General features: G+C 36.7%; 1 protein-coding gene across 10 annotated transcripts in view; it reads left to right on the top strand.

Annotated features, from left to right (window-relative positions):
• Positions 1-18095, top strand: part of LOC139477436 (fibropellin-1-like) — a 48707-nt gene that overhangs the window by 22377 nt on the left and 8235 nt on the right. For 3 of the 10 annotated variants that reach the window (XM_071260011.1, XM_071260005.1, XM_071260006.1), the window contains exons 7-31: positions 489-605; positions 1606-1722; positions 2687-2803; positions 3760-3876; positions 4841-4957; positions 5921-6037; positions 7004-7120; positions 7916-8032; positions 8520-8636; positions 8922-9038; positions 9526-9642; positions 9928-10044; positions 10532-10648; positions 10934-11050; positions 11538-11654; positions 11940-12056; positions 12544-12660; positions 12946-13062; positions 13550-13666; positions 13952-14068; positions 14556-14672; positions 14958-15074; positions 15562-15678; positions 16924-17040; positions 17325-17441. In XM_071260011.1, the coding sequence (XP_071116112.1) occupies positions 489-605; positions 1606-1722; positions 2687-2803; positions 3760-3876; positions 4841-4957; positions 5921-6037; positions 7004-7120; positions 7916-8032; positions 8520-8636; positions 8922-9038; positions 9526-9642; positions 9928-10044; positions 10532-10648; positions 10934-11050; positions 11538-11654; positions 11940-12056; positions 12544-12660; positions 12946-13062; positions 13550-13666; positions 13952-14068; positions 14556-14672; positions 14958-15074; positions 15562-15678; positions 16924-17040; positions 17325-17441 (2925 nt within the window). The remainder of the gene's footprint in view (positions 1-488; positions 606-1605; positions 1723-2686; positions 2804-3759; positions 3877-4840; positions 4958-5920; positions 6038-7003; positions 7121-7915; positions 8033-8519; positions 8637-8921; positions 9039-9525; positions 9643-9927; positions 10045-10531; positions 10649-10933; positions 11051-11537; positions 11655-11939; positions 12057-12543; positions 12661-12945; positions 13063-13549; positions 13667-13951; positions 14069-14555; positions 14673-14957; positions 15075-15561; positions 15679-16923; positions 17041-17324; positions 17442-18095) is intronic. The other 7 variants (XM_071260007.1, XM_071260012.1, XM_071260010.1 and 4 more) reach the window with 7 other exon arrangements.

Below are 18095 nucleotides of genomic sequence, written 5' to 3'. Positions count from 1 at the left end.
AAGGAAATCATTTCAAACAGACATGTTTTATTAGATGTAATTTCAAAGGTGATATACTGTTTGAGATAATACAACGCAATAAATGAAAAAATGTATATATTTAATGTTTGTAGGCCCACAACGACAACACGCACGATCGCACGAACGCACACACACACACACACACACACACACACACGTCAATGTTCACACCAAAATACTACCAAACAGAAATCTGGTTAAAATATGAACATGTCCGTGTAATCCACTGTTTTACACTGTAGTCATTTAAATATGCTGCAAGGATTATTGAAGGAAATTCTAAATAATGCTCTTTACATTCATCTTAACGACTAGACAAATATGCAGTGCCTAAGCCCAGGTATTACTTTATCAGTGAGCATGAACATGCCCGTGACTGATGTTATGGACCTGCAGTCTGTTGTAAGTTGAAATAACACAATCAGTGATATTAATGAGAAGCACCTTTTACTCTTGTTTTCGCCAAGGTCGGTGTCGAAAAGGATGTTGCCATAATGGAGGCACTTGCAAGCAGATTGGACGCTCGAAATGGACATGTTTGTGTCGACGTGGATTCGGTGGCAGGACATGTCAAAGGAAAGTAGGTAAGTGTCCGTGTTCATGTTTTATAAACTGAGAATAGGTGACAACTTCAAAATGGCATGTTCAAGGTAAGATTCGCCATATACTCAACATTGTTCTATACACTTAGTTCCGTTATGATTGTGTAAGGTAAGTTTGTACTTTCATCATCATTTATTACACATACAACGAATGACAAAACAGATACGAATAGTGCCATCAAATTCAGCGTGAATGAAAGAATGTGTTTATAAGAAGCTTTATGTATGCATTACATCACACTTAAACTCAAGTTATCCCAAGTCCCAATTTGAAATGTAAACTTACAAAAGGAAATCATTTCACACCGACATGTTTTATTAGAGGTACTTTCAAAGGTCATATACTGTTAGAGATAATGCAACGCAATTAATGAAAAAATGTATATTTTTAATGTTTGTAGGCCCTCAACGATAAAACGCACGAAAGAACACACACACACAAACACACACACACACACACACACACACACACACACACACACACACGTCAGTGTTCACACCAAAATACTACCAAACAGAAGTTTGGTTAAAATATGAACATGTCCGTGACTGTATTCCAACTTGGAAATACAGTATTATACAGATTGAAAAAAGAGGAATTGCTAATTCAGCGTTTCCTCAATTGTATCAACAAAGGAGGAATCCAAGTAGAAAATATGTAGAGGTAGTTCAGGTATTAATTTTGCCGACCTTACGGTAATATATAGAAATGTGTTCTGTCTAGCTGGAATCCGATGTTTTACACTGTAGTCATTAAAATATGCTGAAATGATTGAAAGTATTGAAGGAAAATCTAAATAATGCTCTTTACATGCATCTCAACGACTAGAAAAATATGTCAGTGCCCAAGCCGAGGTATTACTTTATCAGTGAGCATGAACATGCCCGTGACTGATATTATGGACCTGCAGTATGCTGTAAGTTGAATTAACACAATCAGTAATATTAATGAGAAGCACCTTTTGCTCTTGTTTTCGCCAAGGTCGGTGTCATAGAAAACGTTGCCGTAATGGAGGCACTTGCAAGCAGATTGGACGCTCTAAATGGAGATGTTTGTGTCGACGTGGATTCGGTGGCAGGAGATGTAAAAGGAAAGTCGGTAAGTGTCCGTGTCCATATTTTAGAAACTGAGAATAGGTGACCATTTCAAAATGGCAGGTACAAGTTGAGATTAGTCAAATATTGAACATAGTTGTGTACGATTAGTTTCGTTATAATTGTGTAAGGTAAGTTCGTACTGTCATCATCATGTATTACACATTCAGAGACTGACAAAACAGATACGAATAGTGCCATACTATCAATTCAATGTGAATAGAATATGTGTTCATAAGACGCTTCATGTACACATTACATCACACTTGCACACAAGTTATCACAATTTGAAATGTAAACTTACAAGAGGAAATCATTTCAAACAGACATGTTTTATTAGAGGTACTTTCAGAGGTCATATACTGTTTGAGATAATGCAAGGCAATGAATGAAAAAATGTCTATATTTAATGTTTGTAGGCCCTAAACGACAACACGCACGAACGCACAAACGCACAAACACACACACACACGTTAGTGTTCACACCAAAATACTACCAAACAGAAGTTTGGTTAAAATATGAACATGTCCGTGACTGTATTCCAACTTGGAAATACAGTATTATACAGATTGAAAAAAGAGGAATTGCTAATTCAGCGTTTCCTCAATTGTATCAACAAAGGAGGAATCCAAGTAGAAAATATGTAGAGGTAGTTCAGGTATTAATTTTGCCGACCTTACGATAATATATAGAAATGTGTTCTGTCTAGGTGGAATCCGATGTTTTACACTGTAGTCATTAAAATATGCTGAAATGATTGAAAGTATTTAAAGAAAATCTAAATAATGCTCTTTACATGCATCTCAACGACTAGAAAAATACGTCAGTGCCCAAGCCGAGGTATTACTTTATCAGTGAGCATGAACATGCCCGTGACTGATATTATGGACCTGCAGTATGTTGTAAGTTGAATTAACACAATCAGTAATATTAATGAGAAGCACCTTTTGCTCTTGTTTTCGCCAAGGTCGGTGTCATAGAAAACGTTGCCGTAATGGAGGCACTTGCAAGCAGATTGGACGCTCGAAATGGAGATGTTTGTGTCGACGTGGATTCGGTGGCAGGAGATGTAAAAGGAAAGTCGGTAAGTGTCCGTGTCCATATTTTAGAAACAGAGAATAGGTGACCATTTCAAAATGGCAGGTACAAGTTGAGATTAGTAAAATATTGAACATAGTTGTGTACGATTAGTTTCGTTATAATTGTGTAAGGTAAGTTCGTACTGTCATCATCATGTATTACACATTCAGAGACTGACAAAACAGATACGAATAGTGCCATACTATCAATTCAATGTGAATAGAATATGTGTTCATAAGACGTTTCATGTACACATTACATCACACTTGCACACAAGTTATCACAATTTGAAATGTAAACTTACAAGAGGAAATCATTTCAAACAGACATGTTTTATTAGAGGTACTTTCAGAGGTCATATACTGTTTGAGATAATGCAAGGCAATGAATGAAAAAATGTATATATTTAATGTTTGTAGGCCCTAAACGACAACACGCACGAACGCACAAACACACACACACACGTTAGTGTTCACACCAAAATACTACCAAACAGAAGTTTGGTTAAAATATGAACATGTCCGTGACTGTATTCCAACTTGGAAATACAGTATTATATAGATTGAAAAAAGAGGAATTGCTAATTCAGCGTTTCCACAATTGTATCAACAAAGGAGGAATCCAAGTAGAAAATATGTAGAGGTAGTTCAGGTATTAATTTTGCCGACCTTACGATAATATATAGAAATGTGTTCTGTCTAGGTGGAATCCGATGTTTTACACTGTAGTCATTAAAATATGCTGAAATGATTGAAAGTATTGACGGACAATCTAAATAATGCTCTTTACATGCATCTCAACGACTAGAAAAATACGTCAGTGCCCAAGCCGAGGTATTACTTTATCAGTGAGCATGAACATGCCCGTGACTGATATTATGGACCTGCAGTATGTTGTAAGTTGAATTAACACAATCAGTAATATTAATGAGAAGCACCTTTTGCTCTTGTTTTCGCCAAGGTCGGTGTCATAGAAAACGTTGCCGTAATGGAGGCACTTGCAAGCAGATTGGACGCTCGAAATGGAGATGTTTGTGTCGACGTGGATTCGGTGGCAGGACATGTAAAAGGAAAGTCGGTAAGTGTCCGTGTCCATATTTTAGAAACTGAGAATAGGTGACCATTTCAAAATGGCAGGTACAAGTTGAGATTAGTCAAATATTGAACATAGTTGTGTACGATTAGTTTCGTTATGATTGTGTAAGGTAAGTTCGTACTGTCATCATCATGTATTACACATTCAGAGACTGACAAAACAGATACGAATAGTGCCATACTATCAATTCAATGTGAATAGAATATGTGTTCATAAGACGCTTCATGTACACATTAAATTACACTTGCACACAAGTTATCACAATTTGAAATGTAAACTTACAAGAGGAAATCATTTCAAACAGACATGTTTTATTAGAGGTACTTTCAGAGGTCATATACTGTTTGAGATAATGCAAGGCAATGAATGAAAAAATGTATATATTTAATGTTTGTAGGCCCTAAACGACAACACGCACGAACGCACAAACGCACAAACACACACACACACGTTAGTGTTCACACCAAAATACTACCAAACAGAAGTTTGGTTAAAATATGAACATGTCCGTGACTGTATTCCAACTTGGAAATACAGTATTATACAGATTGAAAAAAGAGGAATTGCTAATTCAGCGTTTCCTCAATTGTATCAACAAAGGAGGAATCCAAGTAGAAAATATGTAGAGGTAGTTCAGGTATTAATTTTGCCGACCTTACGATAATATATAGAAATGTGTTCTGTCTAGGTGGAATCCGATGTTTTACACTGTAGTCATTAAAATATGCTGAAATGATTGAAAGTATTGAAAGAAAATCTAAATAATGCTCTTTACATGCATCTCAACGACTAAAAAAATATGTCAGTGCCCAAGCCGAGGTATTACTTTATCAGTGAGGATGAACATGCCCGTGACTGATATTATGGACCTGCAGTATGTTGTAAGTTGAATTAACACAATCAGTAATATTAATGAGAAGCACCTTTTGCTCTTGTTTTCGCCAAGGTCGGTGTCATAGAAAACGTTGCCGTAATGGAGGCACTTGCAAGCAGATTGGACGCTCTAAATGGAGATGTTTGTGTCGACGTGGATTCGGTGGCAGGACATGTAAAAGGAAAGTCGGTAAGTGTCCGTGTCCATATTTTAGAAACAGAGAATAGGTGACCATTTCAAAATGGCAGGTACAAGTTGAGATTAGTCAAATATTGAACATAGTTGTGTACGATTAGTTTCGTTATAATTGTGTAAGGTAAGTTCGTACTGTCATCATCATGTATTACACATTCAGAGACTGACAAAACAGATACGAATAGTGCCATACTATCAATTCAATGTGAATAGAATATGTGTTCATAAGACGCTTCATGTACACATTACATCACACTTCACACAAGTTATCACAATTTGAAATGTAAACTTACAAGAGGAAATCATTTCAAACAGACATGTTTTATTAGAGGTACTTTCAGAGGTCATATACTGTTTGAGATAATGGAAGGCAATGAATGAAAAAATGTATATATTTAATGTTTGTAGGCCCTAAACGACAACACGCACGAACGCACAAACGCACAAACACACACACACACGTTAGTGTTCACACCAAAATACTACCAAACAGAAGTTTGGTTAAAATATGAACATGTCCGTGACTGTATTCCAACTTGGAAATACAGTATTATACAGATTGAAAAAAGAGGAATTGCTAATTCAGCGTTTCCTCAATTGTATCAACAAAGGAGGAATCCAAGTAGAAAATATGTAGAGGTAGTTCAGGTATTAATTTTGCCGACCTTACGATAATATATAGAAATGTGTTCTGTCTAGGTGGAATCCGATATTTTACACTGTAGTCATTAAAATATGCTGAAATGATTGAAAGTATTGACGGACAATCTAAATAATGCTCTTTACATGCATCTCAACGACTAGAAAAATACGTCAGTGCCCAAGCCGAGGTATTACCTTATCAGTGAGCATGAACATGCCCGTGACTGATATTATGGACCTGCAGTCTGTTGTAAGTTGAATTAACACAATCAGTAATATTAATGAGAAGCACCTTTTGCTCTTGTTTTCGCCAAGGTCGGTGTCATAGAAAACGTTGCCGTAATGGAGGCACTTGCAAGCAGATTGGACGCTCTAAATGGAGATGTTTGTGTCGACGTGGATTCGGTGGCAGGAGATGTAAAAGGAAAGTCGGTAAGTGTCCGTGTCCATATTTTAGAAACTGAGAATAGGTGACCATTTCAAAATGGCAGGTACAAGTTGAGATTAGTCAAATATTGAACATAGTTGTGTACGATTAGTTTCGTTATAATTGTGTAAGGTAAGTTCGTACTGTCATCATCATGTATTACACATTCAGAGACTGACAAAACAGATACGAATAGTGCCATACTATCAATTCAATGTGAATAGAATATGTGTTCATAAGACGCTTCATGTACACATTACATCACACTTGCACACAAGTTATCACAATTTGAAATGTAAACTTACAAGAGGAAATCATTTCAAACAGACATGTTTTATTAGAGGTACTTTCAGAGGTCATATACTGTTTGAGATAATGCAAGGCAATGAATGAAAAAATGTCTATATTTAATGTTTGTAGGCCCTAAACGACAACACGCACGAACGCACAAACGCACAAACACACACACACACACGTTAGTGTTCACACCAAAATACTACCAAACAGAAGTTTGGTTAAAATATGAACATGTCCGTGACTGTATTCCAACTTGGAAATACAGTATTATACAGATTGAAAAAAGAGGAATTGCTAATTCAGCGTTTCCTCAATTGTATCAACAAAGGAGGAATCCAAGTAGAAAATATGTAGAGGTAGTTCAGGTATTAATTTTGCCGACCTTACGATAATATATAGAAATGTGTTCTGTCTAGGTGGAATCCGATGTTTTACACTGTAGTCATTAAAATATGCTGAAATGATTGAAAGTATTGAAAGAAAATCTAAATAATGCTCTTTACATGCATCTCAACGACTAGAAAAATACGTCAGTGCCCAAGCCGAGGTATTACTTTATCAGTGAGCATGAACATGCCCGTGACTGATATTATGGACCTGCAGTATGTTGTAAGTTGAATTAACACAATCAGTAATATTAATGAGAAGCACCTTTTGCTCTTGTTTTCGCCAAGGTCGGTGTCATAGAAAACGTTGCCGTAATGGAGGCACTTGCAAGCAGATTGGACGCTCTAAATGGAGATGTTTGTGTCGACGTGGATTCGGTGGCAGGACATGTAAACGGAGAGTAGGTAAGTGTCCGTGTCCATGTTTTAAAAACAGACAATAGGTGATCATTTCAAAATGGCATGTACAAGTTGAGATTAGTAAAATATTGAACATAGTTGTGTACGATTAGTTTCGTTATGATTGTGTAAGGTAAGTTCGTACTGTCATCATCATGTATTACACATTCAGAGACTTACAAAACAGATACGAATAGTGTCATACTGGTCCCGCCATACTATCAATCCAGTGTGAATAAAATATGTGTTTATAAGACGCTACATGTATACATTACACCACACTTGCACACACGTTATCCCAACTTTAAATGTAAACTTTCAAAAGGAAATCATTTCAAACAGACATGTTTTATTAGATGTAATTTCAAAGGTGATATACTGTTTGAGATAATACAACGCAATAAATGAAAAAAATGTATATATTTAATGTTTGTAGGCCCACAACGACAACACGCACGATCGCACGAACGCACACACACACACACACACACGTCAATGTTCACACCAAAATACTACCAGACAGAAGTCTGGTTAAAATATGAACATGTCCGTGTAATCCACTGTTTTACACTGTAGTCATTTAAATATGCTGCAAGGATTATTGAAGGAAATTCTAAATAATGCTCCTTACATTCATCTTAACGACTAAACAAATATGCAGTGCCTAAGCCCAGGTATTACTTTATCAGTGAGCATGAACATGCCCGTGACTGATGTTATGGACCTGCAGTCTGTTGTAAGTTGAAATAACACAATCAGTGATATTAATGAGAAGCACCTTTTACTCTTGTTTTCGCCAAGGTCGGTGTCGAAAAGGATGTTGCCATAATGGAGGCACTTGCAAGCAGATTGGACGCTCGAAATGGACATGTTTGTGTCGACGTGGATTCGGTGGCAGGACATGTCAAAGGAAAGTAGGTAAGTGTCCGTGTCCATATTTTAAAAACTGAGAATAGGTGATCATTTCAAAATGGCATGTACAAGTTGAGATTACTCAAATATGGAACATAGTTGTGTACGATTAGTTTTGTTATGATTGTGTAAGGTAAGTTCGTACTGTCATCATCATGTATTACACATTCAGAGACTGACAAAACAGATACGAATAGTGCCATACTATCAATCCAGTGTGAATAAACATGTGTTTTTGCTTTGTCCAGGTGGAATCCACTGTTTTACTCTGTAGTCATTAAAATATGTTGAAATGATTATTGAAGGAAAATTAAAATAATTCTCTTTGCATGCATCTCAACGACTAGACAAATACTCCAGTGCCCAATCAAAGCTATTACTTTATGAGTGAGCATGAACATGCCCATAACTGATATTATGATACTGCAGTATGTTGTAAGTTCAATTAACACAATCTGTAATGTAAACACCATTTGCTCTTGTTTTCGCCAAGGTGGGTGTTCTAAAAGACGTTGCAGGAATGGAGGCACTTGTAAGCGGATTGGACGCCGGAAATGGAGATGTTTTTGTCGACGTGGATTCAGAGGCAGGAGATGTAAAAGGAAAGTAGGTAAGTGTCCGTGTCCATGTTCAATAAACTAAGAATAGATGATCATTTCAAAATGGCATGGTCATGTTGTGATAAGCCATATACTCAACATTCTTCTATACACTTAATTTCATTATGATTATGTAAGGTAAGTTAGTACTTTCATCATCATGTATTCCGCATACAATGAATTACAAAACAGATACGAATAGTGCCATAAAATTCAGTGTAAATAATAAATTGTTTAAAAGACGCTACATGAATACATTACATATGTAAGCACCTTTTGCTCTTGTGTTCGCCAAGGTGGGTGTTCTAAAAGACGTTGCCGCAATGGAGGCACTTGCAAGCGGATTGGACTCTTCGGATGGAGATGTTTATGTCGACGTGGATTCAGAGGCAGGAGATGTCAGAAGGTTGTTGGTAAGTGTCCGGATCCATGTTTTAAAAACAGAGAATAGTAGATCATTTAAAAAATGGCATGTACAAGTTGAGATTACTCAAATATGGAACATAGTTGTATACGATTAGTTTTGTTATGATTGTGTAAGGTAAGTTCGTACTGTTATCATCATTATTACACATTCAGAGACTGACAAAACAGATACGAATAGTGCCATACTATCAATCCAGTGTGAATAAACATGTGTTTTTGCTTTGTCCAGGTGGAATCCACTGTTTTACTCTGTAGTCATTAAAATATGTTGAAATGATTATTGAAGGAAAATTAAAATAATTCTCTTTGCATGCATCTCAACGACTAGACAAATACTCCAGTGCCCAATCCAAGCTATTACTTTATGAGTGAGCTTGAACATGCCCGTAACTGATATTATGGAACTGCAGTATGTTGTAAGTTGAATTAACACAATCTGTAATGTAAACACCATTTGCTCTTGTTTTCGCCAAGGTTGGTGTCAAAAAAGACGTTGCCGCAATGGAGGCACTTGCAAGCGGATTGGACGCCGGAAATGGAGATGTTTGTGTCGACGTGGATTCAGAGGCAGGAGATGTCAGAAGGTTGTTGGTAAGTGTCCGGGTCCATGTTTATTAAACTGAGAATAGGTGATTATTTCAAACTGGCATGTTCATGTTGCGATTAGCCATATACTCAACATTCTTCTATACACTTAATTCCGTTATGATTATGTAAGGTAAGTTAGTACTTTCATCATCATGTATTCCGCATACAATGAATTACAAAACAGAAACGAATAGTGCCATAAAATTCAGTGTAAATAATAAATTGTTTAAAAGACGCTACATGAATACATTACATATGTAAGCACCTTTTGCTCTTGTGTTCGCCAAGGTGGGTGTTCTAAAAGACGTTGCCGCAATGGAGGCACTTGCAAGCGGATTGGACTCTTCGGATGGAGATGTTTATGTCGACGTGGATTCAGAGGCAGGAGATGTCAGAAGGTTGTTGGTAAGTGTCCGGATCCATGTTTTAAAAACAGAGAATAGTAGATCATTTAAAAAATGGCATGTACAAGTTGAGATTACTCAAATATGGAACATAGTTGTATACGATTAGTTTTGTTATGATTGTGTAAGGTAAGTTCGTACTGTTATCATCATTATTACACATTCAGAGACTGACAAAACAGATACGAATAGTGCCATACTATCAATCCAGTGTGAATAAACATGTGTTTTTGCTTTGTCCAGGTGGAATCCACTGTTTTACTCTGTAGTCATTAAAATATGTTGAAATGATTATTGAAGGAAAATTAAAATAATTCTCTTTGCATGCATCTCAACGACTAGACAAATACTCCAGTGCCCAATCCAAGCTATTACTTTATGAGTGAGCTTGAACATGCCCGTAACTGATATTATGGAACTGCAGTATGTTGTAAGTTGAATTAACACAAGCTGTAATGTAAACACCATTTGCTCTTGTTTTCGCCAAGGTTGGTGTCAAAAAAGACGTTGCCGCAATGGAGGCACTTGCAAGCGGATTGGACGCCGGAAATGGAGATGTTTGTGTCGACGTGGATTCAGAGGCAGGAGATGTCAGAAGGTTGTTGGTAAGTGTCCGGGTCCATGTTTATTAAACTGAGAATAGGTGATTATTTCAAACTGGCATGTTCATGTTGCGATTAGCCATATACTGAACATTCTTCTATACACTTAATTCCGTTATGATTATGTAAGGTAAGTTAGTACTTTCATCATCATGTATTCCGCATACAATGAATTACAAAACAGATACGAATAGTGCCATAAAATTCAGTGTAAATAATAAATTGTTTAAAAGACGCTACATGAATACATTACATATGTAAGCACCTTTTGCTCTTGTGTTCGCCAAGATGGGTGTTCTAAAAGACGTTGCCGCAATGGAGGCACTTGCAAGCGGATTGGACTCTTCGGATGGAGATGTTTATGTCGACGTGGATTCAGAGGCAGGAGATGTCAGAAGGTTGTTGGTAAGTGTCCGGATCCATGTTTTAAAAACAGAGAATAGTAGATCATTTAAAAAATGGCATGTACAAGTTGAGATTACTCAAATATTGAACATAGTTGTATACGATTAGTTTTGTTATGATTGTGTAAGGTAAGTTCGTACTGTTATCATCATTATTACACATTCAGAGACTGACAAAACAGATACGAATAGTGCCATACTATCAATCCAGTGTGAATAAACATGTGTTTTTGCTTTGTCCAGGTGGAATCCACTGTTTTACTCTGTAGTCATTAAAATATGTTGAAATGATTATTGAAGGAAAATTAAAATAATTCTCTTTGCATGCATCTCAACGACTAGACAAATACTCCAGTGCCCAATCCAAGCTATTACTTTATGAGTGAGCATGAACATGCCCGTAACTGATATAATGGAACTGCAGTATGTTGTAAGTTGAATTAACACAATCTGTAATGTAAACACCTTTTGCTCTTGTGTTCGCCAAGGTGGGTGTTCTAAAAGACGTTGCCGCAATGGAGGCACTTGCAAGCGGATTGGACTCTTCGGATGGAGATGTTTGTGTCGACGTGGATTCGGTGGCAGGACATGTCAAAGGAGAGTAGGTAAGTGTCCGTGTCCATATTTTAAAAACTGAGAATAGGTGATCATTTCAAACTGGCATGTTCATGTTGCGATTAGCCATATACTCAACATTCTTCTATACACTTAATTCCGTTATGATTATGTAAGGTAAGTTAGTACTTTCATCATCATGTATTCCGCATACAATGAATTACAAAACAGATACGAATAGTGCCATAAAATTCAGTGTAAATAATAAATTGTTTAAAAGACGCTACATGAATACATTACATATGTAAGCACCTTTTGCTCTTGTGTTCGCCAAGATGGGTGTTCTAAAAGACGTTGCCGCAATGGAGGCACTTGCAAGCGGATTGGACTCTTCGGATGGAGATGTTTATGTCGACGTGGATTCAGAGGCAGGAGATGTCAGAAGGTTGTTGGTAAGTGTCCGGATCCATGTTTTAAAAACATAGAATAGTAGATCATTTAAAAAATGGCATGTACAAGTTGAGATTACTCAAATATGGAACATAGTTGTATACGATTAGTTTTGTTATGATTGTGTAAGGTAAGTTCGTACTGTTATCATCATTATTACACATTCAGAGACTGACAAAACAGATACGAATAGTGCCATACTATCAATCCAGTGTGAATAAACATGTGTTTTTGCTTTGTCCAGGTGGAATCCACTGTTTTACTCTGTAGTCATTAAAATATGTTGAAATGATTATTGAAGGAAAATTAAAATAATTCTCTTTGCATGCATCTCAACGACTAGACAAATACTCCAGTGCCCAATCCAAGCTATTACTTTATGAGTGAGCTTGAACATGCCCGTAACTGATATTATGGAACTGCAGTATGTTGTAAGTTGAATTAACACAAGCTGTAATGTAAACACCATTTGCTCTTGTTTTCGCCAAGGTTGGTGTCAAAAAAGACGTTGCCGCAATGGAGGCACTTGCAAGCGGATTGGACGCCGGAAATGGAGATGTTTGTGTCGACGTGGATTCAGAGGCAGGAGATGTCAGAAGGTTGTTGGTAAGTGTCCGGGTCCATGTTTATTAAACTGAGAATAGGTGATTATTTCAAACTGGCATGTTCATGTTGCGATTAGCCATATACTCAACATTCTTCTATACACTTAATTCCGTTATGATTATGTAAGGTAAGTTAGTACTTTCATCATCATGTATTCCGCATACAATGAATTACAAAACAGATACGAATAGTGCCATAAAATTCAGTGTAAATAATAAATTGTTTAAAAGACGCTACATGAATACATTACATATGTAAGCACCTTTTGCTCTTGTGTTCGCCAAGATGGGTGTTCTAAAAGACGTTGCCGCAATGGAGGCACTTGCAAGCGGATTGGACTCTTCGGATGGAGATGTTTATGTCGACGTGGATTCAGAGGCAGGAGATGTCAGAAGGTTGTTGGTAAGTGTCCGGATCCATGTTTTAAAAACAGAGAATAGTAGATCATTTAAAAAATGGCATGTACAAGTTGAGATTACTCAAATATGGAACATAGTTGTATACGATTAGTTTTGTTATGATTGTGTAAGGTAAGTTCGTACTGTTATCATCATTATTACACATTCAGAGACTGACAAAACAGATACGAATAGTGCCATACTATCAATCCAGTGTGAATAAACATGTGTTTTTGCTTTGTCCAGGTGGAATCCACTGTTTTACTCTGTAGTCATTAAAATATGTTGAAATGATTATTGAAGGAAAATTAAAATAATTCTCTTTGCATGCATCTCAACGACTAGACAAATACTCCAGTGCCCAATCCAAGCTATTACTTTATGAGTGAGCATGAACATGCCCGTAACTGATATAATGGAACTGCAGTATGTTGTAAGTTGAATTAACACAATCTGTAATGTAAACACCTTTTGCTCTTGTGTTCGCCAAGGTGGGTGTTCTAAAAGACGTTGCCGCAATGGAGGCACTTGCAAGCGGATTGGACTCTTCGGATGGAGATGTTTGTGTCGACGTGGATTCGGTGGCAGGACATGTCAAAGGAGAGTAGGTAAGTGTCCGTGTCCATATTTTAAAAACTGAGAATAGGTGATCATTTCAAACTGGCATGTTCATGTTGCGATTAGCCATATACTCAACATTCTTCTATACACTTAATTCCGTTATGATTATGTAAGGTAAGTTAGTACTTTCATCATCATGTATTCCGCATACAATGAATTACAAAACAGATACGAATAGTGCCATAAAATTCAGTGTAAATAATAAATTGTTTAAAAGACGCTACATGAATACATTACATATGTAAGCACCTTTTGCTCTTGTGTTCGCCAAGATGGGTGTTCTAAAAGACGTTGCCGCAATGGAGGCACTTGCAAGCGGATTGGACTCTTCGGATGGAGATGTTTATGTAGACGTGGATTCAGAGGCAGGAGATGTCAGAAGGTTGTTGGTAAGTGTCCGGATCCATGTTTTAAAAACAGAGAATAGTAGATCATTTAAAAAATGGCATGTACAAGTTGAGATTACTCAAATATTGAACATAGTTGTATACGATTAGTTTTGTTATGATTGTGTAAGGTAAGTTCGTACTGTTATCATCATTATTACACATTCAGAGACTGACAAAACAGATACGAATAGTGCCATACTATCAATCCAGTGTGAATAAACATGTGTTTTTGCTTTGTCCAGGTGGAATCCACTGTTTTACTCTGTAGTCATTAAAATATGTTGAAATGATTATTGAAGGAAAATTAAAATAATTCTCTTTGCATGCATCTCAACGACTAGACAAATACTCCAGTGCCCAATCCAAGCTATTACTTTATGAGTGAGCTTGAACATGCCCGTAACTGATATTATGGAACTGCAGTATGTTGTAAGTTGAATTAACACAAGCTGTAATGTAAACACCATTTGCTCTTGTTTTCGCCAAGGTTGGTGTCAAAAAAGACGTTGCCGCAATGGAGGCACTTGCAAGCGGATTGGACGCCGGAAATGGAGATGTTTGTGTCGACGTGGATTCAGAGGCAGGAGATGTCAGAAGGTTGTTGGTAAGTGTCCGGGTCCATGTTTATTAAACTGAGAATAGGTGATTATTTCAAACTGGCATGTTCATGTTGCGATTAGCCATATACTCAACATTCTTCTATACACTTAATTCCGTTATGATTATGTAAGGTAAGTTAGTACTTTCATCATCATGTATTCCGCATACAATGAATTACAAAACAGATACGAATAGTGCCATAAAATTCAGTGTAAATAATAAATTGTTTAAAAGACGCTACATGAATACATTACATATGTAAGCACCTTTTGCTCTTGTGTTCGCCAAGATGGGTGTTCTAAAAGACGTTGCCGCAATGGAGGCACTTGCAAGCGGATTGGACTCTTCGGATGGAGATGTTTATGTCGACGTGGATTCAGAGGCAGGAGATGTCAGAAGGTTGTTGGTAAGTGTCCGGATCCATGTTTTAAAAACAGAGAATAGTAGATCATTTAAAAAATGGCATGTACAAGTTGAGATTACTCAAATATTGAACATAGTTGTATACGATTAGTTTTGTTATGATTGTGTAAGGTAAGTTCGTACTGTTATCATCATTATTACACATTCAGAGACTGACAAAACAGATACGAATAGTGCCATACTATCAATCCAGTGTGAATAAACATGTGTTTTTGCTTTGTCCAGGTGGAATCCACTGTTTTACTCTGTAGTCATTAAAATATGTTGAAATGATTATTGAAGGAAAATTAAAATAATTCTCTTTGCATGCATCTCAACGACTAGACAAATACTCCAGTGCCCAATCCAAGCTATTACTTTATGAGTGAGCATGAACATGCCCGTAACTGATATAATGGAACTGCAGTATGTTGTAAGTTGAATTAACACAATCTGTAATGTAAACACCTTTTGCTCTTGTGTTCGCCAAGGTGGGTGTTTTAAAAGACGTTGCCGCAATGGAGGCACTTGCAAGCGGATTGGACTCTTCAGATGGAGATGTTTATGTCGACGTGGATTCAGAGGCAGGAGATGTCAGAAGGTTGTTGGTAAGTGTCCGGGTCCATGTTTTAAAAACTGAGAATAGGTGATCATTTCCAAATGGCATGTACAAGTTGAGATTAGTCAAATATTAAACATAGTTGTATACGATTAGTTTCGTTATGATTGTGTAAGGTAGGTTCGTACTGTCATCATCATGTATTACACATTCAGAGACTGACAAAACAGATACGAATAGTGACATACTATCAATCCAGTGTGAATAACAATGTATTTATAAGAAGCTACATGTATACATTACATAACACTTGCACACAAGTTATCCCAATTTGAAATGTAAACTTACAAAAGGAAATCCTTTCAAACAGACATGTTTTATTAGAGGTAATTTTTAAAGGTCATACACTGTTTGAGATAATGCAACGCAATTAATGAAAAAATGTGTATATGTTTAATGTTTGTAGGCCATCAAATGAGTTGAACAACAAATACCATACAATGTTTCATCTATTTAAAATAAACATTGCAAATCATGAAAAATGTCTTGCCGTCTTTTGTAATGTGGGTTAGTTGTACATTCCAAGGGGATGTACACGCTGTATTTTTCATAATGGATATCAAAGGTGTGATGAAAAAGATTTTTAATTATTGGCAATGGGAAATCTAAATAATTGCAATTAACATGCTTCTTAACAAACAAACACACACAACACACACACACACACACACACACACACACACACACACACACACACACACACACACACACACACACACACACACACACACACACACAGAAACGCATACGTCAGTGTTCACAAGAACATACTACCAAATAGAAGTTGGGTTAAAATATGAAGATGTCCGTGATTGTATTCCAACGTGGAAACACAGTATAATACAGATTGAGAGAACAGGAATTGCTTTGTATTTATCGTATCCTCCATTTTACCAAAAAGGGGGAATCCAAGTAGAAAATACGTTGTGGCAGTACATGAGTTAATTTTGCCGACCTAACGGTAATAAGTCAAGATATGTTTTGTCCAGGTGGAATCCACTGTTTTACTCTGTAGTCATTTAAATATGTTGAAATGATTATTGAAGGACAATTGAAATAATTCTCTTTACATGCATCTCCACGACTAGACAAATACTTCAGTGCCCAATCCAAGGTATCACTTTATCAGTGAGCATGAACATGCCCGTGACTGATATTATGGAACAGCAGTATGTTTTAAGTTGAATTAACATATTCTGTAATGTAAACACCATTTGCTCTTGTTTTCGCCAAGGTGGGTGTCCCAGAAGACGTTGCCGCAATGGAGGCATTTGCAAGCGGATTGGACTCTTCAGATGGAGATGTTTATGTCCACGTGGATTCAGAGGCAGGAGATGTCAGATGAGTGTTCGTAAGTGTCCGGGTCCATGTGCAATAAACTGAGAATAGGTGATCATTTCTAAATGGCATGTACAAGTTGAGATTAGTCAAATATTGAACATAGTTGTAAACGATTATTCTGATATGATTGTGTAAGGTAAGTTCGTACTTTCATCATCTTGTATTCCACATCCAATGAATGACAAAACAGATACGAATAGTGCCATAAAATTCAGTGTAAATAATAAATTGTTTAAAAGACGCTACATGAATACATTACATATGTAAGCACCTTTTGCTCTTGTTTTCGCCAAGGTGGGTGTCCTAAAAGTCGTTGCCGCAATGGAGGGACTTGCAAGCGGATTGGACTCTTCAGATGGAGATGTTTATGTCGACGTGGATTCAGAGGCAGGAGATGTCAGAAGGTTGTTGGTAAGTGTCCGGGTCCATGTTTTTAAAACTGAGAATAGGTGATCATTTCCAAATGGCATGTACAAGTTGAGATTAGTCAAATATTAAACATAGTTGTATACGATTAGTTTCGTTATGATTGTGTAAGGTAGGTTCGTACTGTCATCATCATTATCACACATTTAGAGACTGACAAAACAGATACGAATAGTGCCAAAATATCAATCCAGTGTGAATAACAATGTGTTTATAAGAAGCTACATGTATACATTACATAACACTTGCACACAAGTTATCCCAATTTGAAATGTAAGCTTACAAAAGGAAATCCTTTCAAACAGACATGTTTTATTAGAGGTAATTTTTAAAGGTCATACACTGTTTGAGATAATGCAACGCAATTAATGAAAAAATGTGTATATGTTTAATGTTTGTAGGCCATCAAATGAGTTGAACAACAAATACCTTACAATGTTTCATCTATTTAAAATAAACATTGCAAATCATGAAAAATGTCTTGCCGTCTTTTGTAATGTGGGTTAGTTGTACATTCCAAGGGGGTGTACAACCGCTGCATTTTTCATAATGGATATCAATGGTGTGATGAAAAAGATTTTTAATTATTGGCAATGGGAAATCTAAATAATTGCAATTAACATGCTTCTTAACAAACAA

The sequence above is a fragment of the Haliotis cracherodii genome, unplaced genomic scaffold (assembly GCF_022045235.1).
Source record: "Haliotis cracherodii isolate W230 unplaced genomic scaffold, xgHalCrac1.p SCAF_33, whole genome shotgun sequence".
Classification (NCBI taxonomy): domain Eukaryota; kingdom Metazoa; phylum Mollusca; class Gastropoda; order Lepetellida; family Haliotidae; genus Haliotis; species Haliotis cracherodii.
The sequence above is the reverse complement of the archived record's forward strand: the minus strand, read 5'-3'. Positions and strand labels throughout refer to the sequence as shown.